This window comes from Cuculus canorus, chromosome 3 (assembly GCF_017976375.1).
Source record: "Cuculus canorus isolate bCucCan1 chromosome 3, bCucCan1.pri, whole genome shotgun sequence".
Classification (NCBI taxonomy): Eukaryota; Metazoa; Chordata; class Aves; order Cuculiformes; family Cuculidae; genus Cuculus; species Cuculus canorus.
The window spans coordinates 21518290-21541836 of record NC_071403.1 but is presented as its reverse complement, the minus strand read 5'-3'; the positions used below and the strand labels follow the sequence as shown (position 1 = coordinate 21541836).

General features: G+C 41.5%; 1 protein-coding gene across 5 annotated transcripts; it reads right to left on the bottom strand.

Moving 5' to 3' along the window:
• Positions 1-813: 813 nt before the first annotated feature.
• On the bottom strand, positions 814-22962 carry CFAP206 (cilia and flagella associated protein 206). 5 transcript variants are annotated; one of them, XM_054063895.1, is made up of 13 exons: positions 22739-22962; positions 20060-20143; positions 19315-19405; positions 16701-16889; positions 16277-16435; positions 15199-15294; positions 13361-13569; positions 12418-12537; positions 9499-9697; positions 8647-8784; positions 6789-6982; positions 5607-5750; positions 814-2440 (listed from the first exon to the last, which is right to left on the bottom strand). In XM_054063895.1, the coding sequence occupies exons 1-13, from the start codon at positions 22829-22831 to the stop codon at positions 2210-2212; spliced, it is 1947 nt and encodes a 648-aa protein (XP_053919870.1). In that variant the 5' UTR covers positions 22832-22962; the 3' UTR covers positions 814-2209. The 5 variants fall into 5 exon arrangements, 4 of the variants coding, with proteins under 4 accessions (XP_053919870.1, XP_053919871.1, XP_053919872.1 ...); XR_008449389.1 differs by having other exon boundaries at positions 2307-2440; positions 5478-5750; XM_009564838.2 differs by lacking the exon at positions 15199-15294 and having other exon boundaries at positions 816-2440.
• Between the last annotated feature and the right edge of the window lie 585 nt (positions 22963-23547).

Here is a 23547-nt window from a genome sequence, read left to right as displayed (position 1 = left end):
CCCGGGTCATCATACTCGCTGCCTGCAGTGGGTCTGGGTGGTCAGGTCAGCCCCTGGGGATGGAGAAGCCCTGAGCTTCTCAGGGTTGGGGCTGTTCCCATAGTGGGTGGTGGCGGATCCAGCACTGGCAGAAGGCAGCAACACAGGCAGTGGATATTCTGGCATGTTCATTATCCAGCAAATTTGTTTCTCACAGTGCACAAGGGTAGGACTTTGAAAATGAGGGCCAGGCCTTGTGCCGGGCAGTTCCTGTGGCATCCCCACCATAAGCCACGAGGCGATTTTAATGATTGTATTGATGCTTGCAAATTAGTAATTGAGGAATTCATAGTCAAACAGGCTGCAATCTGCACATCTCCTGCTATCTGTGTACCTGCTTGTGCTCCCTAAACAGCAAAACCTAAAAAGGAAAAAGCCTTCTAAACTGGCTGTAAATGCGAAGGATGTCAGCATGCTACAATGAGCAACCCTTTGGATTACCTTAACGCCTCAAAATTGCAGGCACTGCACTTCGTTACCAAATCGCTGGCTACCAGGCTGTCTGTGTATCTCCTGGTGTTGCCATCATGAGGGCGCTCATCAGCAGAACAGGAGAACCAGAATCAGAGAAAGAAAAAATACCACTTTGTTGGTTCACAGTAAGAACTTTAACATAAAAGGTTCAAAGCAAATTATGATAAAAATACATGGAGATGACAGCAACAAAAACTATTTCATTAAGCAGCAGCAGGGTGCTTTCTCTGAATGAAGAAGTTGTAGCTGATAAGAGTGTTCACATTTTTATTAATAAAGCTAAAAATCGGTGCCAGCTCATCATTTACACAGAGCAGCAGCACCTCTGGCTGCTACTGATTATTTTTTACATAAGAGAAAATCAACTACTGGAAACTACTTTTTGTGGGCTCCTCTCCTAGTCCTGTTCTTTGTAATGCCTTGTGGATTTGTCCCATAACTTGAAAAACCGAAGCCTTGGATACAGCAAAATAAAAAGAGAATGCTGTCCTGCACAGTGCTGATGTGTACCTGTTTCATAACTCATTTTGGGTTATAGGGTTTGATTCCGCAAAACAATGCCACAGAAAAATCACCCAGCAGCTTGCATCTTCAAGCTTTAGTATCGCAAGTTTGCATAACAGCGACCCAGGAAACCAGGATGCTCCACAGTGCAGCTGACCAGAGAAAGAGACTTGGGAACCCCAGCACACTCCCCATGCAATCACAGTTGCACACCTGGACATTCTGCAGATAGTTACATGGAGTTCTTTTTTGCTTTGAAAAGTATCTCTGTTTTAAAGTACTCCACTGATCGTTTAAGATGATGTTTCATCTTAAAACTCAAATGATTCAGGTTTTCACAAACAGAAGTAGGAGCTGCACTTGCTTCTGTCAGACCTGGCACATATTTCAGTGTCACAATGAAATACAGCTAAAAACCTCTCCCTGTTGTGCTTTAGTTTTTCAAACACAAGTGAAACAGAGCTTTCAAAAACATGCCCGTAAGTCAACTTCCTATTGTGAAGCTCACCAGCACACTGCCTAGCCAGTGAGTACAGAAATTACTAGACACCTAAAAGGCTGTCAGAGCCACCCAAGCTAGATTCCCTCCTCTCAGCCCCTGCCTTGGCCTGCGCTCATAATGCTTGTTGCCCTGTGGAGACGCCTGGGATAACAAGAGCACAGATGGACAGGCCCAAGGACCTAGACTGATCGCATTTTGCTAGTTTGACCTTCTTAATGATTCGGTGACATTCAGGTGGTCTTTTGGCATCAGTTTTGTTTCAGAGCAATGGGAATTATACCCCCATAGCAGCTGCAACACTGGCCCTGAATCTCATAAAAGCTACATGTCTCACACTATCCTTCTCACATCCCAAAGACATGGCTTTTAAGGACAGTGTTTCAGCAAGCAATCATTGTAATAAAAGCTCAAGAAAATCCCAGAACACAGAGGAAACATTTAAATGCTAATTTAAGTTAAAGTCTTTGGGAATATCTTGATTCTAAATTACTCTTAAAAATCTGAGTGTTTCAGGCGTATCGTTTCTACCACTGAATGCCAGTCAGCAGCCCCAACGCAAAAGGTAAATGAAATAAATTGATGGCTCCTGGAATAAGCAGACACAGTAAAATCTTTTGTATTTAAATTTGGATATATGCAGGCATGTTTTTATATTCATTCAATATCTATGTTTAGGTTTCTCATTTTCACTTAGGTTTCATCTATCGCTCTTGTTAAGTGTACTTTGACCATATGAGTAGTAGGAGATGGTCCTCCTCGGAGACCTTTCAGGAATATCTGTGGTCTGGGTACATTGCTCGAGTTGTCACGCTTAGTCTGGGTGCCAATATCTTTTGGCAAGTACACTTGGGTGGAGTTCTGTCTTCTCATATGGCTGAGATCAGTCTGCATGCCATGAGTTGATTTGCGGCGCAAATTGGCCTAAAAGCACAAAAAGAATCACATTAGCAAAATTTTGTTTGAACACTTTATAACTAGCCTAGACTTAAGTATGTTTGTCTATTTTATGTTTATTGGTTCACAGATCTGGAACAGGGCCCGCCTCACCCTGCTGTCAGTACTTGGTTGCTACTGTGATTTGGTAACTCCTGAACTAACAGGATGTGTGAACTGCACTGTATGTAACCCACAAAATTTTAAGTCAGCTTATTACTGCTTTCATGTTTTCCTTCGGTCGCTGTGCTTCAAATTTTGTTAAACACTGGTGTCTTTGTTTTGTTAGAGTAAAATGTTTTCCTGTTAAGCCTTTCCAGTGCTTTAGGTTAATTTCCATCAGTCTGAAAGCACGCTGAATGGGACGGCAGGCAGATCTCTTTGGGCATCTGAAACCTAAAACAAGCTTGAGGATCCCAAATGGAGTGGATAACCAAACTACAGGATGTGATGAGGTTTAGGTGCTGGTGTCACAAAGTACCAGATAAAAGGGAAGAAATGCCTTCTTTCAATACATTGCTTATTAACCGCTTGGCAAGGGGCAAAAAGATAATTTATGATTAAAGCTCTGTTTAATCTCAGAAACTGCTGTAGATACAACAACAAAACCACATCTCACAAAGTGTTAATTTTAGAAAGTCAGCACAAGAAACAACAAACTGTTCCTTGTTCCACTGAGCCTTCTTTTAGCAATGATGTACAACACCATAAATCATATGACATAATTTTGTCATCGAAATACACAAAATCCAGTCTCCTGTGGTGGGATCCAGATCCCTACATGCTGGGACAGTTCCTGGAGTCCAGTCCATTCAGTGGAGCCTGGAGTCAGTGGAAGCTGGAGAACTATGAAGTCGGGCAGATTTGGTGTTTGTGTCAGGGTGAGACAAAATACTCTCCTGACTCCACTAGGTAGAGCTCTCTCAAGCGGAATAGCAGTTGGAGGACCTCTACGTAGACACATTTTGATATCTTAATCTACAGTGGAATCTTATGCACAGTGTCATCGTGGAAAACACAGAAAAGAACACTAAGGAATTTACAGAAGAGATGGCATGGAAAGAAAGAAAATATTTTAGTCTTTTTTTTTAATTTTTCCCAGAATTTTGCTGACAATTAAAGCCAGTGTAGGCACGAGGTGCTGTGTCTCCTAAGGTTATCCCTCTTGACAACTGGACGAGTGTTATGGCAAGGAACGATGTTTGAACAGAGAAACAAATGTGAAATGAAATTTTTACTTCTAACATCAAACAGGTGTTCTAACAAAGTCATATTTTAACACTTCATACCACTACAACTTTTCTGTATGAGCCACAGGAAAAAAAACCCCAAGGCATCTGAGCTCATCCGCTAATGAAATCCACAAACATGCCCAATGCTCCCCTCAAAAGTATTGGATTCATGGATGCATTGGTAAACTATTTCTGTTATTTTAGTACTTTGATTTTAAATGCTATTATTTCCTCCATACAAATTCAGCATAGTCACTGTAGACTAAACGCTTTCACATGCATGTGGGATTTTTTCTCTCAACTCAGCATCACTCATCTCCCACAAAGAACCATAGACTGGTGTGAGTTGGAAGGAACCTTAAAGATCATCCAGTTCCAACTCTCCTGCCATGGGCAGGGACACCTCCCACCAGATCAGGCTGCCCAAGGCCCCATCCAACCTGGCCTTGAACCAGCGATGGGGCAGCCACAACTTTCCTGGGCAACCTGTGCCAGTACCTCACCACTCTCATCGTGAGGAAATTCCTCCTTACGTCTAGTCTAAATCTGCCCCTCTCCAGTTTATACCCATTGCCCCTCATCCTATCACTACAAGCCTTTGTAAACAGTCCCTCCCCAGCTTCTTGTAGCCCCTTCAGGTACTCGAAGGTTGACATAAGGTCTCCTCTGAGCCTTATCTTCTCCAGGCTGAACAACCCCAGCTCTCTCAGCCTGTACTCATATGGGAGGTGCTCCAGCCTCCCATATGGACAGTTAAGGCTAAATCATCCTTAGTACTTTAAGTACTACCTCTAAATGTTTCAAACTAATGAGCTACAAATTTGTTTGTGAATGGTCTCATGCTCAGCTCCTGGAAAACATCCACCTTTATTTGTGCTAAGATAAACCACTGACCACATCTTACATTTATTTATGCATTTCTGTCCATTACAGAAGTAGAAACCCAATTGGCCTCAATAGTAACAACTATTACTTAGAATCTTTTATAAGCCAGTTAACGCTGGCAAGGTTTCTCAGTCCAAAATTTTGGCTTCCCTTCATAATGTTGGAGATTTCATGGCAAAAAGAACAACAGAAAGGAAACAAGCTGGACAGGAGACCACAGGCCTCCACTGAGCGTCTGTTCATAGAGAAAAAATAGAATCAACCCTGCAGTATTCTGTGTCCAGTTGATATTGGTAACTGCAGCATTCCTGGTATGGACAAGTTCATTTTGTGAAAACCAGGTGCTGTACCTTGACACCTGGGTGTGCCGGCAAACCAGAGCAAGAAGCTTTTAAAATATAATCTGTTAGTTTAGAAACTTTTATGTATGTGGCCAACCTTCTGTGATTTCCATCAGAAAATCATGATGATAGTAAAACAAACATTTCCTCTGCTAACACAAACAACAGAAAACCTACTTGTTCTGTTTCTTACCTCTCCAGACCTACATGAAGGAGGGAAAATTGGGGTTTTTTTTGGTTTGCTTTTTTCTAAAAAGCAAATTGGCATAAGCAAACACAAAGAATCTGGATAAAATTAAAGGTATTTCATTACGAAAAAGAAAAAGGCCTCAGACTTTGTTACCTTTCAAGGACAGTACGATAGCTCAGAGAAAGTTTCTGCAGGGTTGAGTGTAGAAAAATAACTTTAAAATTCAATGCTGAACAACAAATTCTTATTACTTAAAGAAGGCAAATAAAAATTTGGAATGAATGGACATGGCAGGGGAGGTGCTGCTCAAAAAAACTGGAGAAAAATATGGAAAAAGCAGGAGAATAAGGAAGTCTAGAAATACGAAGAAAAAATACCTGGAAAAATATTTAGAAGTGTGCATCTTTGAATACGGATATATTTATGTTGTAAGGAATCAGAGTTTACAATAATTTATCCTGAACTTTGTTATCCAATAATGAAGATCTGGCAATAACAATACAAACCAATTGTATAGCTCTTTTTCTCATTGTCCATTCATTCCATTCATATGATTTTACAATAGTTGGAGGCAAGATATGAGTATCAGTCTGAGTTGTGCTATCACATCCTGTGGTGAGTTTCATCAAACATTTGTCTGCATTTGTGGCCTGGATGGAAAAAAAACAAAACCAAGCAAGTCATTAATAAGAATACAGACATCTAAGAAAAACAGTGTACAGATAAGCTACTTTTAAACGCAAACAGAAATCTGCAAACCACAAGTGGATAATGATTTTTACATTCAACAATATTTTTGCTTCCCTTGTCCTCGCTAAAAAGAAGAAACCATTAAGTATTTAATGGATTAAATTTCTGACAGAAAACCCTTTAGGCAGAGGCCACAGCTGAATTTCAGACTCCTGCATCCTGAGAGAGTGCTTAATTGCTGGATTTTGGTAAAAACGGATCCCACCACAAGCACCGGTATTTTATGATGGAGACACATCAGTTTATCTTTATGAATAGACTACAAATCACAAATCATAATGGACAGACGTGGTTACATCTCTTCCAGAGACAGGATATAATGTCTCTCTCTCACCAAGGGCCACTTCAAGACTACCTTCTTTCCATCACTAGGGACCTAAAATTCACCATGTATCATAGAGAATGCCTACAAATCCAAATCGAGTCTTTGGATTTCACATGGTAGCACTACCTTACTCATTATTAGTGAGTTCCCTTTCATTTTGTAATATATTTTGTAATTCCTGTCCCCAGATATCACTATGCACTCATCCAGCACATACTGATGAGCTGATGAGCTAAAGCTCCAGTTAATATGTCATATGGCTTATCTTCTATTGCACTTATTTACTGCCCTTTTAATCTATTTTCGCAAAAATGAGGGAAAAAAACCCATCAGATATAGGATCTTCCTAGGCTAAGGACAAACAGCTTTTATTGCTGCCACAATCCTCTACATAATTCGCCTATGAAGATGTAAGGCGAGAAAAACATTAAGGGAAAAATATTTCTCATAAGCACTCTGAAGACCTGGAAAAGATAGACCTTCAGACATTCTGCATGATAAGCAGATGACTGTCCTTCTTTTCTAAAGATGGGTATCATCTCTCCTCTTTATGTTCTAGAAAGGACAGCCCAACCAGTGACCCAACTCAGCAAGAGACATGGGCAATACATACCAGTGCAAATGGAGCAAGGTGTACCAAATGATGCTGAAGCTCTAGCAGCTGCATCAACTCTACATGTTCTTTTGCTTTTTCTACATTCAGTTGAATGAACTTATCTGGATCTTGAGCAAAAATGTATGCAGCTTCTTTGGAACTGAAAACGTAACATCTCTCCTTGTGCTTCAAAATTCCAATAGCAGGATTTCCTGAAAATAAACCCCCAAACAAATCCCACAAAATGTAATAGTGAACAGTATGATAACCAATACAAAAGACATTTGTAATCAAGATTCTGTGTTACCCTTAAGTCAGTTTCACTTCCTTTTTTTCTAAAATCAGAATAAATTCCTGGAACTAAGCTTTTTAATTACAGAAAGTCTATTTTGTTAGGTCAGTACAGCTGCTTTTGACCAGTTCACATCAGGCATGCTTTATTGCACATCTGTCAGAAAAACAAGATAAAACACCTATCTCAAAGGCATAAAAAAATAGCCCATACCTACAAAGGTTTCCCCTACAATCGCTAGCAAATATTTCATTGCAGATCAGGAGTCCATTTATAGCAAAGGGCATAACACTGAAATTAACTGAAGAAGCAGCTGAAGCAGCTGAGGAGCTGGACTATAAATTAATGGAGAAAATGAAATGTCAATAAAGGAAAAATAACTCATACAGGAAAACACAAATTAAGCTCCATGATAATGTCAGGCTCTGCTTCAGCTGTCCCTGCCCAGGAAAGACCTAGAATCATCACAGACAGTGCCCTGAAAACATTAAATGGCACTACTCAGTGGCAATCACAATAGCAAAAATAATGTAAGGAATTTGTAGGATGCAAAGAGAGGGGGAGGGGAAAAAAACATTCTAACAACCTATATGCTACATCTGTAATATTATGTTTTGTTCCAACACAACAAAGTAAGATGAAGGGAGTTGGGAATGATCAGAGGCTTGGGATACCTTTCACAGAAGGAGGGGTTAAAGAGGCCTCTTCAGCATTAAAAGGAAGCAACCAAAGAGAAATAATATGATACAGGGTTATAAAACCATGAGTTGTGTGTGTGTGCAATATAAAATTACTATTTGCTAATTTTCCTAATAGAAAGACTATCAGGTTTCAGACGAAATTATCAAGCCAGAGCTTAAAACCATCTCAAAAAGAGGTACCTTTTATAGTATATATAATTAGAATTGTAGTACTCTCGACAATAAGAATATCCGACGGCAAAGTCTAAATGGATTCAAAAAGCAATTAGATAAATGAAAAACGTCTAGCATGGATTATTCAACAGAAGCGTACAGGCACAATATTTATCTGAGTAAATCCCATAACCACTGACTGCTCAAACAGGGAAGGATATAATTAAAGAAGGATCATTCCTACTTGATTTCTCATAATCTTCAAGTCTTCATGACTGACCACATCCAGAAATTGGATACAGGGCTACAGAGACTTTGGGTCCAACCCAGGACAGCTGTTCTCATATGCAATACTACTTACGTGTAAGTAATCTACATTGCTGTTTAAGTATCTATTTCTTAATACTGCCATGAAATGATAGCATTTTCCTCCCAACCTCCTGTAGGTTTAAAAAAATTCTATATGGATAGGTTCTATAAAGGACAGGGAGACAGAAAGCATCAGCTGGTGGGGTAGCTGAAAGAAGGTTTGTTTTCACGACAAATGACCCTCGAAGACTGGAAAAAAAATAAATATAACGGGGAAATAAGTTATCTGGGGTAAAAATAAAACCATGAAAATACAGCACTCCAGCTTTCACATCAGTGGATGCATTCAGAACATGTCTTTACATTTTCACTAGTACTTGTGTATAGACAAAGTAGGGAAAAGACCTAACTACAAGCATACCTGGGAGGAGGAGGCCTTTCACACCAATCGCATGCGCACAGAAACCACGGTACTCAATTAATAACTGATCAAAATTCTCTGTAGTCTCTGGAAAAAGCCATTCTTGGTCCTTGAAATCAGAAACATTCACTCTGGTTCCTAAGAAAAGGTTTAACACAGGAGGGATTTCAGTAACAAAACATCACACATTTAAAATATAACAATGTTAGAGAATTACCGGATTACTGTGGTTTGCACAGGATAACCTGCAGTGCCAAGATCCCAAAAGCCAAACGTTAGCCCTGCCTTAGGAGAGATCCAGCTGAAAAATGAGTCCTGCAGGAGCCTTCTTTAGTAGCATTAGTTTTCTTTGGAAACGGGGGATGACAACAGGAAGGTAATACCTCATTCTTCTATTTTGTTTTCACCCACTCATGCATTACAACCCCCCTGGAGTACAACTTGGTTACTAGGGATACCATCTTGCAAACAAATATTTCTGTTAACCAAAGCATTATTAAATTAGCTTTTTTATTCCCCCCTCCATTTTAGAAGCTCTGGAAGGTATAAAAAGACATAAGCAAATTTAAGAAATGTAGGGAAAAAAAAAAAGAGAAATATTCTTCTCTGATAATTCTGCTATTTTTATAAGGTATGTTTGTACATAGCATCTATATTTTAATTATATATACAAAAATAAAAGCACAAACTACACTGTATGAAAAATAAACACACAATCTACAAGACTCATTTTAATTTACTGTGTAAATTTTGATTATTAAGCAATCAATGTATAACACCTTCCGTAAATAAAATTCAAAGCACAAAATCTTGGAAAACAAAAAAACCCAAAAGAGATATCATTATCAGTACCCATGGTTTCTCTTATCCTTTCCTCATCACTTTTCACAGTCACTCCTTCCAGAAGAGACGACAGCACTTCCTTAGGAAAAAGCTGTGACTGGATTTCCGAGAACTGTTGCAGACTGTTAATCATATTTGTGAGGAACTTTATCAGTAGTATCTTATCCTTAAAGCCGCTCCAGAGGTTAGAAAGCACAACAAAGAGAGGCTAGAAAATAAAGAAAACTATCTGAAAACCAGAATTGGTTTATCTCTGCAATGTAATTCAAGTGCTGTGCACAACAGTCTCTACTGTGAACAATGCAGGGCTGATCTCCAAGGCCTTCAGCACCTGAGAATTCCAGGAGAACACCTGGGATTTATAAAACGAGCTCCCATCACGTATGCCTGAAGTATGTATGGTCAGCATGGACGTCCACAGGCCAGAATGGTACTTTTCTACATTTTACTCCAAAGCCTTCCCCAAATATGTCACTCTGAGACCATGCTTGGAGTTGAGCGCTTCACTGACAGCGCAGTTTTATAACTGAAAATAAATAAGAGGCACCAGAAGAAATGCACCTGTTCAACTGCCAAATTAAGTATGTTTGTATGTACACCTGTATGTACAAACTATCAGGTTTTGTTATTTTCTCTGCCCTGATCCCACAATGACTCGCCACCACAGCCCCCAGACCATCACGTGTCCCCAATTCATGGTGTGCAAGCCTCTACAGAGTGCTGTGGGATCGAGGACAAAACTGGAAGCTGCCATTCCCAGCAGTGCTGCCGGCACACAGGTGTACACACATACACAAGAAGAACATGAGCTTTAATAAACACCGATTTCAACAACAGTGACATAAAATGTACCCTGTTACATCTGAACATACATAGCATTTATGGGAAGAGATTCAACAAACCTGAAATGTACGCTAACACCACTGTATTTTACCCATGTTAACAACATCAATACAAGAACAGCCAACAGAACCGGCTCTGGAATTCATCTGCATCAGTAATGCTGTGGAAATGCTATGGTTACAAAAACTAAAGGAAAGTGAGCAAGATCAAACTACTTCCTACTAGAATAAACAAAGAATGGGGTTGTTCAGCTGGGGGAAGAGAAGGCTCCAAGGAGACCTTCCAATACCTGAAGGAGCTACAAGGAAGCTGGGGAGGGACTTTTTACAAGGGCCTGGAGTGATAAGATGAGGGGGAATGGATTTATATTGGACAGGGACAGATTTAGACTAGCCATTAGGAGGAACTTCTTCAGTATGACGGTGGTGAGGCACTGGAACAGGTTGCCCAGGGAAGCTGTGGATGATCTTTAAGGTCTGTTCCAACTCAAACGATTCTAAGATTCTATGAAATCTACTATGGTTCCCAAAACAAACGTTTATGACATACGTAGGCCTTATCCTACAGTTTTTAAATGGCAGAAGGTCCTGCTTCTCTACATTCCTGTGGGATCCAGCTTCTCAGTACCTAAATGAAAACAAGACCTACTTAAACAGTGCTGTAATAGGGAAATCTCTACCTGCAAAAGCCCTGAAATCAAAAGACGTTGTGTTTTGTCTTCAGCAGAGATTAAAAAACAACTGACGAACCTGAAGAGAAAAGAAAATCTAGGAAGGAAGCAACAGCAGACAACTGCTAGGGAGGACGGTAACATGCATCAGTCAGTTAAATCCCGCAAAGGAAAAAAACTGCTTTGAGCAGCTGGAAGAGAGCAGAAAATATTCTCCAAATGAGAACATCTGGCTTATAAAATCCGAAGCACACATAAACTGAAGTGTCAGCTCACATGTGAGATGCACCTCTGTCAGACTGCCGTTCCCATGAGTTTCCAGCTCAGATGCCCTTACAGGAAGCATAAAAAATATTCCTGAGTAGGTGGTGGGAGCATGATCTTCCTTCCTCCCTCCTCCACATGAGAGTTTATTTTGCTTTCTAATTATTTGTTTAGAAGGATGAGATATAACCTAACATACGCATGAGCTGCATGCTAGTTCAGCAGCAAACTACAAGGAATTAAAATTATAGACATACCAGATAAAATAATGAGTCTTTCCATTAAAAGCAAATTAAATGAAGCTGTTTTTTTTTTTATACATCTCTCCCTCATTTCCTTTACACCATGCCACGATAATAATGTCAGGTTTCACAGTGTCATCAAGCACCCTCCTTCACAATACCTGCAGTGCACATCACTGCCTTTTCCTACCACACCTCCTTCCCATGTCCTGTAGCTCCCAGTGAAGGGTGAAACGGTACACAACACTGGCTGTGCAGAGACATTCACTGGCCTGACAGCACACAAACCATTGGGGAACTGCAGCATTCCCATTTCAGACTTGATTTCAGGAGCACCCTAATTATCTTTCTCTAATTGCTTGGTTTTTTCCACAAAACTTGCAGAAAATAACATACTTTGAGCTCTCCAGACTAACAAATTTGACTGAAAGTGGCGAACAGCTTCAGAAGCTATTGGGAGGGGCAAACAAGCTGAAACTCCCATCTTTAGAAAAATTATATTAAGGAGTCATACTGTAATTATAGGAATTGCTGTCTGAAGGAACTTTAAAAGAATCACACTCTGATGTGCTGTTACCTGTCATTATGTTCTTTCTATTTCTGCAAGGAACTGAGAATGTTTACACAAACCAGGAAAATATCAATGTAAATGTACAAATACTGAAAATTACTCAAGATACTTGAAGTAAAAATGCCACTGAATTCCATCTCTCCCTTTTTGCACCTTGCTTTTCTTTTACCTTAAGTCTTTTAGTTTAGTTGTCCCTTCAGAAATCACAGATGCTGTTATAATAGAAAGAAAATAATGTAGTCTTTCTCTTAACACAAACTACGCAAAAATACACAGGCAAATAATTCTGTAATTTTCTATAATTAAGAAGAAATTGTTTTCCCATTCAAAATACTTACAAAAACTTCTGTTCTATCTTCAGAAATCTTATTTGGCATTATTTTTTTCAACTTCTCCATTGCTGCTGCAAACTGCACATTCATCTTTTCAACTTCTTGAGCACTTGTAGTAGTATCAGACTGCAAAGAGAACTTACTTCAGGTAAGGAGTACGACAGTAAAAAAATCAAGCAGTAAGTATTCACTTAATCTCTTCCTTCAACTGTTTTCAGATAGCTGTTTTAAGGAACAAAATGCACCCTAACTTTCCATAAGAGACACTTTTCCTTAAGTGCTCAGGTATAAAATCAGGTGCTTCTCTCAAACACATACTGGTAATTTTTGTAGAAAATCTCTGCATTTTTATGATTAAGATTAGTGAAAAAAATAATTGAGAAATATTTTTCCAAGCTTTGCAATATACAGGAAAGACTAAAAAAACACCTGCATTTTCTCGAAAGACAAATGGAAAGGTCTTCATAAACAAAACAAGTTTCAAGAATTTAAATCGTATTCTTCGAAGACTGCTATCCACTCCAGCCGTGCTGGGTATGTCTGCAGACTAAAACTGAGAGGGTTTATGGACTGAACAAGGAGATTTTTTTCTCTCATGCCTTCTGGGGGATCGTGAATATCAGTATGCAAATGAGAAAAGAGTCCTACTTTTTACGTCTTTTGTTAGTGAAAGTAAACCAAAGAAGGAAAAATCCAGAAAATAAATGGAAGCACATTCACACTGCAGCAAACAACTAACCCATTTTGTCTTTTACCTGACAGTAGCCAAACCCAGCAAGTTAGGTACCAAGTTCAGTACAGATGATGTAGGTTCTCATATACAGAGATAAATTCTATTTCATTTATTTCTGAACCATTTTTCTTCTACTGCTGTCCTGTACAGGAAGGTAACTTAAATACATTCCATCTGCAAAAGGACCCCACGGGATATAACCTGACGGCATCTCACCAGAAGGATGCAAAGGAAGGCCTCATGTTGTCTCACATTGAATAGTGCTTCTTTTAATTTGAAAGAACTAAGCTGCATGTGTCTGAGCGGGTCTTCCTGCATGGATTCCAGCAGAGCCGTGTACTGGTGGGCTAGCACATGGCAAGTACTAAGACGTTCATCGGCAGTCCGCGTAGCTGACAGAACAGCTTCATTCAGAATGGCCCGCACTATTTTTATAGAATGAATACGAGATACATATAAAAAGAATTATTTAAATTGATAGCAAATAAAGTGCAGTACTTGAGCAAAGTAGTCGGCTAATAAGATTTATATTTCTAAATCTGTCTGTACATTCCTGCATTTCCTAATATTTGTGTAATGGATTCAACCACTGTATCTTCCCGGTCAAGCATTTCCAAAGAGTCAGAATTCACCTGGAGTATTGTGTCCAGTTCTGGAATCCTCAGTAAGGATACGGAGAAGAAAAGGCTCCGAGGAGAGCTTATAGACCAGTACCTGAAAGGGGCTACGAGAAAGCTGGGGAAGGACTTTTTACAAAGGCTTGTAGTAATAGGATAAGGGGCAATGGGTATAAACTGGAGAGGAGCAGATTTAGGCTAGACATAAGGAGGAATTTCTTCACTATGAGAGTGGTGAAGCACTGGAATGGGTTGCCCAGGGAAGCTGTGGCTGCCCCATCCCTGGAGGTGTTCCAGGCCAGGTTGGATGGGGCCTTGGGCAGCCTGATCTAGTGGGAGGTGTCCCTGCCCGTGGCAGGGGGGTTGGAACTGGATGGGCTTTAAGGTCCCTTCCAATCCAAACTATTCTATGAACTAAAGGTGTGGAAATACCACAGTCCAGTGGTATTGATAGTAGATACAGTTCAGGTGCTACTACTGACATAAGTTTCCTGAGAGACTTTAGGCAATCTGCACAATTTTCAGTTCTTAGTTTTCTCATTTTTAAAATACAGATAACAGAAACAGGCCTCCCATTACCCGGGCACTATGAGATCTAACAGTGCTCTAAGAATCATTCAAAGATTTTTATTATTAAAAACATAAGATAGAGGTTACACTAAAAAAATATGCCTTTGCACTTCTTAAAATCCAGCACTAATACTTAAAAACCATGCAATTCCCCCAAGTGGCACGGGTCAATAAAACATATTTTAGCTAATATAAAATATACTACAAATAATATATTTTTCTTTAAAATTTCATTATCATCAGTGGACAAGCATTACATTGAATATTTTGATATGTTTTGTTATTTAAGAAGGCATCTATGCAAGAAAATAGAATAAGGAAGCCCAGCCACTTTCTTCAAGTGCACAATGCAGCCCTTTGTTGAGTGTGTTGAATGTTTAATGCTAGCAACACCGGCAAGCAGCAGTGCAGTATTTAGGCTCCAGACATGGCTACTCAAAACCCCGTGAGTACAGAAAGGCTACGTTTAACAAAGCTAGAATGGGAAGCAAATTTACACAGATATTACAAGCAGTGTAACCACAGGTGGAGAGAGCTTAGCACTAGGCTGATTTACTTGTTTGGAAGCAGGGTAAAAAGCCAAAGCAGAGCCCTACCCCAGCAAAACTGCTGCTAACACTTAAATTAAGGCTTTAGCAGTCTAACTACTGGCCATAGGCATAGAGACATCCATTTTATCTCCTGACCAAAGAGCATTCATGCTGTGTTTCTCCATCTATTCAAAAGGGATACGCAAACAGATCAGTGCAAAGCAGTCCATATTATAGTAAGCTAACAAATGTAACAAGTTTAACAAACATATTTTAATCAATTACAAAACCCAGAGATACTATAGTGACAAAGAGCACAACATGTTGTAAATCATGCCTTTTGTATACCCGCAATAGCTAAATGTTTTCTCATGCTGCAACCTGAGCCCAGCAAACCTAAAACAGAGCCAGCCATCACATGGAAAGGTGATATCTGTGGGAAAGCATATTTAATAAAAACAGAAAATCAAAATGCCTTGTGAGAAAAAAATAAAAGTATCACCAAAATCTAAAAAGTTGCTTACTCCTTTCTCTCATGTCATAGGTATATACTTTTTTCCCTACTTAAACTGACTTACTTAAAATATTGTCTAGCTAAGCAAGTGCTTTGCTTTCCAATAAAGCAAAATTTTCTTATCAAGAGAGGTATGTGCCTTTATTCTAGAAACTTTGTCTTTTAAAATAACAGGTTTTCCCCTAAAATTGTGCTGCAGACCTTTCTTACAAAGAAGTCTCCACACTGAGCTAAAATACTACATGCATGTTCACAAAAACATTTACACTTACCAGTCACTTATTTGATTATTAACTGTGAAATTAACAGAAATAATGTCACGTTTGATGAAAAGAGAAAATGAGAGGAATAACAAAGTCCTGCCCTACTCTGAATACAGCTTTTGAAAAATTCCAGGACAGCCATTGACATTTTTTGCTTACTATAGAAACAGAAAGATTCAAAATGCAAAATATTTTTGAGAGCACTTTCAGAGTCTGGAGAGGTTACTAAGTTACCAGATCCATCTAATGCACCAGCAACTCCTATCACTTCTTATCACACCTACTCAACAGAATATTGTAGTTGGATTGACAGTTTCCTTTCAGTATTTTAATTAACTGCTTTTAAAGGCAAACATTACATATTTAATTCACTTAATGGCAAAGGATCAGAGAACAAGTCATCATGAGGTAAATTAGTGCACGAAGCTAATATATATAATCCTTCCATACCAACCACACAGGGCTCCCTCTTAGCTAAAAACTCTACAGGGGAACCTGTAAACAACACCACATCTGTACTTTTCCTTCAGGTTTACAGACCCTGAGTCAAAGATGGGATGCTATCGGAGCCATTCTAGTGAAGAAGGCCAGGAAGAATTAATTAGGAATACGAAGCTCAGATGCAGTTGTCTACTTACAGTCATCAATGCCGCTTCCTCCTTTCCCACATTCCTTGTTGTATAACAGAATTCCTGTGACTATCGTGGTAAGATTTCTCAGCTGTTCCTCTTTGTTTTTCTTACTGAGTGAGATGAAAGTAATCATCTTTTTCCGGGGGAATACATTCTGCAGGACAGCTGTAAGCATTACAAAGAGTGAGAAGACCCTCAGCATGAAGGAACAGAAAAGAAAATCACTAAACAAGTAAGAATACCCTCCCTGAACTACTGAAAAAAGTAGGAAATCCATGGCAAATTTAGACGTCAAGGCTGAGCAGTGACAGTTTGGGGAGTAAGCATTCATCACAGTTTACTACGTCTGCATCTAAAAATCAGCAAAGAGAAGCTGATGTTTTCTTTTCCTATAAGAAAAGCCCAGTTTCACACCTGGGAGTTTACTGACCTGTTACCTCCCTGAAAACCACAACATCTTTTGGGGATCCCAAGCCAGAGCTCTGCAGCACATACGCTAATATCTTTGGATACACATCCCCCATTTCTTCTTCCACAGGAGGACAACTCCCTGTGATAGCTCCAAGCAGAGAAGCCAGCCTTCCCTCCAGAACACGGTGCTGCCTACTGAGAAATTCAGCTAGAAAAGAAGGACAGTTAGAAAGCGCTATCAAAATTATTGGAATGTGGCTTATACAGAACGTTCAATTCATTTCCACAGTCAGAGCATCAACTTAAGGTTTCTGAAGCACAGATGTGTGGAACAGGTGTTCAAGGTACTGTACCGTTATAATTAACAACAATGGAATGAAATATTTACAGAATTAGCATGATTAACATCAGTCAACAGAGTCCATAGTACTGTTCAAGCCAAATTAAGCAGCAGTGGCCGATTCTTTGGACTCCTCTGACCACAGCAGGACCTCACACACGCATTTCATACACATCTGAACTACTGACCAGTCAGCCTCACCTCTGTGCCTGGGAAGATCATGGAACAGTTCCTCCCAGAAGCTAAGCTAAAGCACATGGAAGACAGGGAGGTGATCTGAGACAGCCAGCATGGCTTCACTAGGGGCAAGTCCTGCCTGACTAACCTAGTGGCTTTTTACGGCACAGTGACTACACCAGTGGACGAGGGAAGAACTATGGATGTCACCCATCTGGATTTCTGTAAGGCCTTTGACACAGTTCCCCATGACATCCTTCTCTCTAAATTCAAGAGAGATGGATTTGATAGATGGACTGTTTGGTGAATGAGGAATTTTTTGGATGGTGGCATCCAGAGGGTAGTGGTCAATGTCCAGATGGAGACTGGTGACAAGTGGTGTTCCTCAGGGGCCCATATGCGGATCAATACTGTTTAATCTCTTCATCAGTAATGGACAGTGGGATTGAATGCACCCCCAGCAAGTTTGCAGACAACACCAAGCTGAGTGGTGCAGTTGATATGCCTGAGGGACACAATGTCATCCAAAGAGACCTGGACAAGTTTGAGAATTTGGCCCACGTGAACCTAATGAGGTTCAAGAAGGCCACGTGCAAGGTCCTGCACCTAGGTCGTGGCAACTTCCAGTACTGATATAGGCTGAAGGATGAAGGGATTGTGAGTAGCCCTGTGAAGAAGAACTTGTGGAGACTGGAGGATGACAAGCTGGACATGAGCTGGCTGTCACAGAATCACAACCCAGAAGGCAAACCATATCCTGGGCTGCATCAAAAGAAGTGTGGCCAGCAGGTCAAGCGAGGTGATTCTGCCCCTCTACTCTGTTATGGTGAGACCCCTTCTGGAGAACCACGTCCAGCCCTGGGGCCCTCAGCATGGGAAAGACGTGGACCTGTTGGAGCAGGTCCAGATGAAGGCCACAAAAATGATTAGAGGGTTGGAACATGTCTCCTGTGAAGGACGACTCAGAGAGTTGGGGTTGTTCAGCCTGGAGAAGAGAAGGCTCTGGAGAGACATTAGAGCACCCTTCCAGTCCTTAAAGGGAGCTTATAAGAAAGATGGGGAAAAACTTCTTTGCAGGGCCTGTTGCGACAGGATAAGGGGTAATGGGTTTAACCTAAAAGAGAGCAGATTTAGGTTAGTTGTAAGGAAGAATTTTTTTACAATGAGGGTAGTGAAACACTGGCACACGTTGCCCAGAGAGGTGGTAGATGCCCCATCCTAGAAGCATTCAAGGTCAGGTTGGATGGGGGCTTTGAGCAACTTGAAGTAGTTGAAGATGTCCCTGCTCACTGCAGGAGGGTTGGTCTGAATGCCCCTTCCAACCCAACCCATTCCACAATTCCATGAAGTTACACACCCTAACCTGAACACTACCAAGTATCCCAGAATCTTACTGGACTTACTGAGTTTATTGAGTTCAGAAGACTTTGGAACAGCTTCCTAGCGTTGCTAATTTTGGCTTTAATGTGTGCTAGCAAGAAAACATTTTCATGACCTCCCCACACATCAATGTTTATTTTTTGTCTACTCGTGCTCTCTGTCTTCTCTTTCCCAGCCAGCCCTTGCAGTCCCATTGAGATCTGAAGTTCCAGTTACAGTAAAGACATTTTCCCAATCCGATTTTTCTTCCAGACTCCCATTCTCAGACCATATGAAGTTATGAGACCAAAACATACTCAGTTAAAACTGTAACTATTTGTTCAAGACTGCTTATCTCTCTCAATTACGGACACTAGTAAAACAACAAGTTCTCTTTAGGATACATGAAGATCTGGGCACTGGTTCTCTTTCCGATACACAGCTGCAATGCAAGCTTTTCTTGCTGAAGGCAGCTGGCCACTGCATCTGAAAACATAATCATTCTTAAGTGATTTAGTATTGCATTCAGTAAATCTCTCAGACAGGGTGAAGTGGCTGTATTTTCAAATCTAATGTACATTTTTTCCCTACTATATTCATAGTGAAACACCATACTCCTACTTAGTGCATTTCTCCAGGGATTTTTATTTTGCATTACTGCCAGCAATTATTAAACAGGAATCATTATTAGCCCAAGAGAGATATTACATCCTAAACTCACCATCAACCTCTTCTAGGAAAACATATTTGAAATTACCTTGGTTTGCATAGTTCGTATTAAAGTAGACTTGCATCTTAATTGTGCTCAGGGCTGGGTTTGTTGTGCTAAGCAGCCTGGCAACACAGAGCTAAGAAGAGAGACAGAGAAGTGAGTTCTTTCTTGTCACTGGGGAAACAGCTAATCCAACAGTGACTACGATACAGGTTGCAGGAGAGCGGCTGAGACCCCTCGCTACCATTCTCAATATATAAAGCATTTAGAAGAATGAGGCATTTATTCACACGAGGAAAAATGCAGATCAGTCTTAGCTACAGGTCCATGAAAATAAAGTAGCATTAACACTTTGAAAGTGTGCATGTAAAAATAAAATGGCATTTTAGTTACAGGAACAGGGAGCAAATAATGCTGTAGTCTGAGTGAAATACTGACTCTCAACATCATTCCAGGACCTGAAGGGGCTACAGGAAAGCTGGGGAGGGACCGTTTACAAAGACAGGACTAGGGGGAATGGGTATAAACTGGAGAGGGGCAGATTTAGACTAGACATAAGGAGGAATTTCCTCACAATGAGAGTGGTGAGGCACTGGCACAGGTTGCCCAGGGAAGCTGTGGATTCCCCATCCCTGGAGGTGTTCAAGGCCAGGTTGGATGGGGCCTTGGGCAGACTGGTCTGGTGGGATGTGTCTCTGCCCATCGCAGAGGGTTGGTACTGGATGGGCTTTAAGGTCCCTTCCAGCCCAAACTATTCTCTGATTCTATGATTTATGCTCGTCAGAATTACCTGGATAAGATTTTGCACATCTTGTTTTGTAAGGATTTGATTCACTTTAAAGTCATTTCTTGGATCTGAACCAACAGCTTTCACCTAGAAATTGCAAAAAGAAAGGTATTAATTTACATTTCAACATATATTCTGCAACTGACCTTTTGTTTTCTGAAGAACCTCAAGATGCAGTCAATATTTCTTTACCATTCCTTTTTTTCCATTTCAGTCTTTGATAATGCAATAAAGTTACTTCATTTCATGTGTTGACCGTTTCAATCTCAGTTCTCAGTTTCAATCAATTTGTAATGAAAACTTTGCAGGGAAATACTGACACACAGCTCCCACAACAACATCCTGGGAAAACATTTTTCTAAGTAAAATTTTATAAAAATCCATCACTGTTATTTATAAACACCTCGGTGTTGTACACAGCAGTATAAATGTTCACCATGTAGATAAAAAACTCACAGTGTTCTTCAGCATACAGGGAAATAGACACATGTTTGCAACCAGTGTGGGTTGCAAACATGCTGGGTTGCATGCTGGGTATCTTGCCAGACACTTGTATAAGCTTTTTACTCACTAAAGTTTTCGTGCTTAATTGATTAATACTGCTTTTGAGGCCAGTGTATTTTTTAAGGCCACGGTGTCACCTTTAGGGAAAAAAATGGCAGCCTAACAGTACCGCGGTGAAACATTTACCTTCGTGTCCAAGTTTATCAAGAGCTGCTTATGTTCCTATACCATCAAGAAAGAAAAGAGCCTAGCTCCATCTTCAGACAGAGCTTTGCAGATGCATCCAGACTACGTTCTGCAGGAGTGCTGCGTCTCCTAAGAGGAGATGTCAAAGTGCATAATAGTTTTTAGGATACTTGGAGCTGTCTACCAAGGAAAACACTGAGACTGACTCAATTTAATTTTTAGTTAAAGTGGGATCCAAGCCCACTCCTTCAAATATTCCATCCATTTGTACTGTGTGGTCCTGTCTAAGCAGAGAAACAAACAAAAGAATCTATGACAATAGAGAGAAGAGATAAACATCAAAGAATAAACATAGCTGCGGTAATAAATATTCACTTGTGAGTCATATCCTTGTGTTCACTTATGAGAATGGGAAGAAACATTATTAAAACTTGGAAAAACTTTTTCATTTTAGAAATAACAAAATGGTTTATCTGCCTGTACAAGAAAACTGAGGGAGAATTCCAAGTCGGAGTTCCAAGAGTTCCCAGGACTCAGGACCTGCAGCCTTTTCAGTGCCTGAGATTTGCACAGATGGGATTGCAGAGAAATTAAAGACTTATTCAGACTTCGAAGACTCTATACGGAATACCTCTGAATGTCCCTCTAAAACTCCTCAGTGCAGGCAATCAGAAACCAAGCTATTTCAAAGTTCAAGCTACCCCTGAAAGCCTCAGCTGCCACCATTCCAGCTTGGGAATGCTGCTGTGGAGCCGCTGTCAGAAGTCGGTTGACTTTTACAACCAAAGGAATGATTTCTGTCCTCGCTTCACATCAGTCCAAGCACTGCTAGGCAGTGACTACAGGGCAACTATTCACTTCGTGTGAAGTTCCACCCCTGCCTCACAAAAGCCTTAAAACCTGTCTGGATTGTCAAGCTGTGGGCACCCAGGCTTGAAACTTCCGTCTATGCTATCAATGCATATTTGGCTTAATATTCTACGGCCCATAGCAGAATTTGAATCACAGAATCATAGAATGGGTTGGGTTGGAAGGGATCACAAAACCCACCCAGTTCCAACCCCTTGCCATGGGCAGGAACACCCCCCACCAGACCACGCTGCTCAAAGCCTCATCCAACCTGGCCTGGAACACCTCCAGGGATGGGGCATCCACAGCTCCCCTGGGCAACCTGTGCGAGTGCCTCACCACCCTCACAGTAAACGTTTCTACCTGATATCTAATCTAAGTCTCCCCTTGATGAGCAAAAGCAGACGGGGGCATTGGGAATGCTCACTGGCACTTGCGCTGCTCATCGCAGATGGCCTTCAAGACCTTGGAAGTTGATAACAAGAGAGAGCCAGCTTGCAGTAGTTTACTGATAAGCGAATATGGGAATGCAGAAGGCTGGCTGCGCTTGGTTCAGTAGTTTGAAAAGAACCAGAAGGGACCGCCTGCGCACAGTTCAAGGAGAAAAAATTCATCCTCAGGAAGACTTCTCACTTCACCCCCGAGACCCCGTCCCACGACCACCAGGAGGCACTACGCAGGCGCAAGACTGGAGCGACCCTTCCAGAACTAATTATAATACGAATGGGGGGGGGGGGGGAAGTTATGAATATGCAGTAGGTGCTTATGACTATGCATGTCTTTACACTATAAGTAGCTGTTTAAGTCATACGATGTGCAAGCTAGGAGGAGAACTCGCGCTTCAGCGCTGGAAATAAACACACCTGCTTTATAACTCAAGTTCGGGTTATAGGGTTTGTTTCCGCAGAACACCCTCTTTCAGCTTAAAGCCATTCCCACTCATCCTGTCACCACAAGCCTTTGTAAACAGCCCCTCCCCAGCTTTCCAGCAGCCCCTTCAGGTACTGGATGGTCGCTATAAGATCTCCCAGCTTTCTCTTCTCCAGGCTGAACAACCCCACATCTCTCAGCCTGTCCTTGAACGCGATGAAAGGAGCACCCACAGGAAATATTACCGAGCCCCCGCGGTTCCCCCCGGCTCACCATGAGCTCCACCAGGGCAGGGGGCAGGGGGTGCCCGCTGGCGGCGCAGCGCTGCCCGATCTCCCGAACGATGCTCTCCACGCCCGGGTCCATCCCGGCCAGACGCCGCCGGTCAGAGGCGTTTAACGCCCCGCTGCCCCGCGAGGCCCCGACCCGCCGTGCCTCGACTCCCCCCGTCCCTCCATCCGCGCCCGAGCGACGGCCGGCGCGGAGCCCGGCGGCGGTGCCAGGGCGGGCGGGGCGGGGCGGAGCGTTCACAGGCAGTGAACGAGGTGCCGCGCGAAAGAAACAGCGCCGAGAGGGCAACTGTAACTGTATTTTCACCTTCAACCTTCCAAGTTGGCCTTTCAGGGCAATCCCCGGGATGATTTCGTGGCAGGCTGTTGGGGATCTGCGTCGTTTCTGCTCTCACATAGGATCATGGAATAGTTTGGGTTGGAAGGGACTTTAAAGCCCATCTAGTTCCAACCCCCCTGCCATGGGCAGGGACATTCCACCAGACCAGGCTGCCCAAGGCCCCATCCAACCTGGCCTTGAACACCTCCAGGGATGGGGCAACCACAACTTCCCCGGGCAACCTGTGCCAGTGCCTCACCAACCTCACTATAAAGAAATTCTGCCTCATGTCTAGTCTAAATCTGCTCCTCTCCAGTTTATACCCATTCCCCCTCATCCTATCCCCACAAGCCTTTATGAATAGCCCCTCTCCAGCTCTCCTGTAGCTCCTTAAGGTACTGGAAGGTCAGTACCTTAATCTCCTCTGAGCCTTCTCCAGGCTGAACAACCCCAAATCTCTCAGCCTGTCCTCA

Bases quoted from the DNA above. Each gene is read 5' to 3' on its own strand.
- CFAP206 (XM_054063895.1), bottom strand. From the start codon at position 22,831: ATGGACCCGGGCGTGGAGAGCATCGTTCGGGAGATCGGGCAGCGCTGC. The intron at 16,436-16,700 runs GTCAGTAAACTC...TAATGCTTACAG, and splicing joins GGTTTTCAGGGAGGTAACAG to CTGTCCTGCAGAATGTATTC. The intron at 9,698-12,417 runs GTAAGTATTTTG...TTTATTTTCTAG, and splicing joins AAGATAGAACAGAAGTTTTT to CCTCTCTTTGTTGTGCTTTC.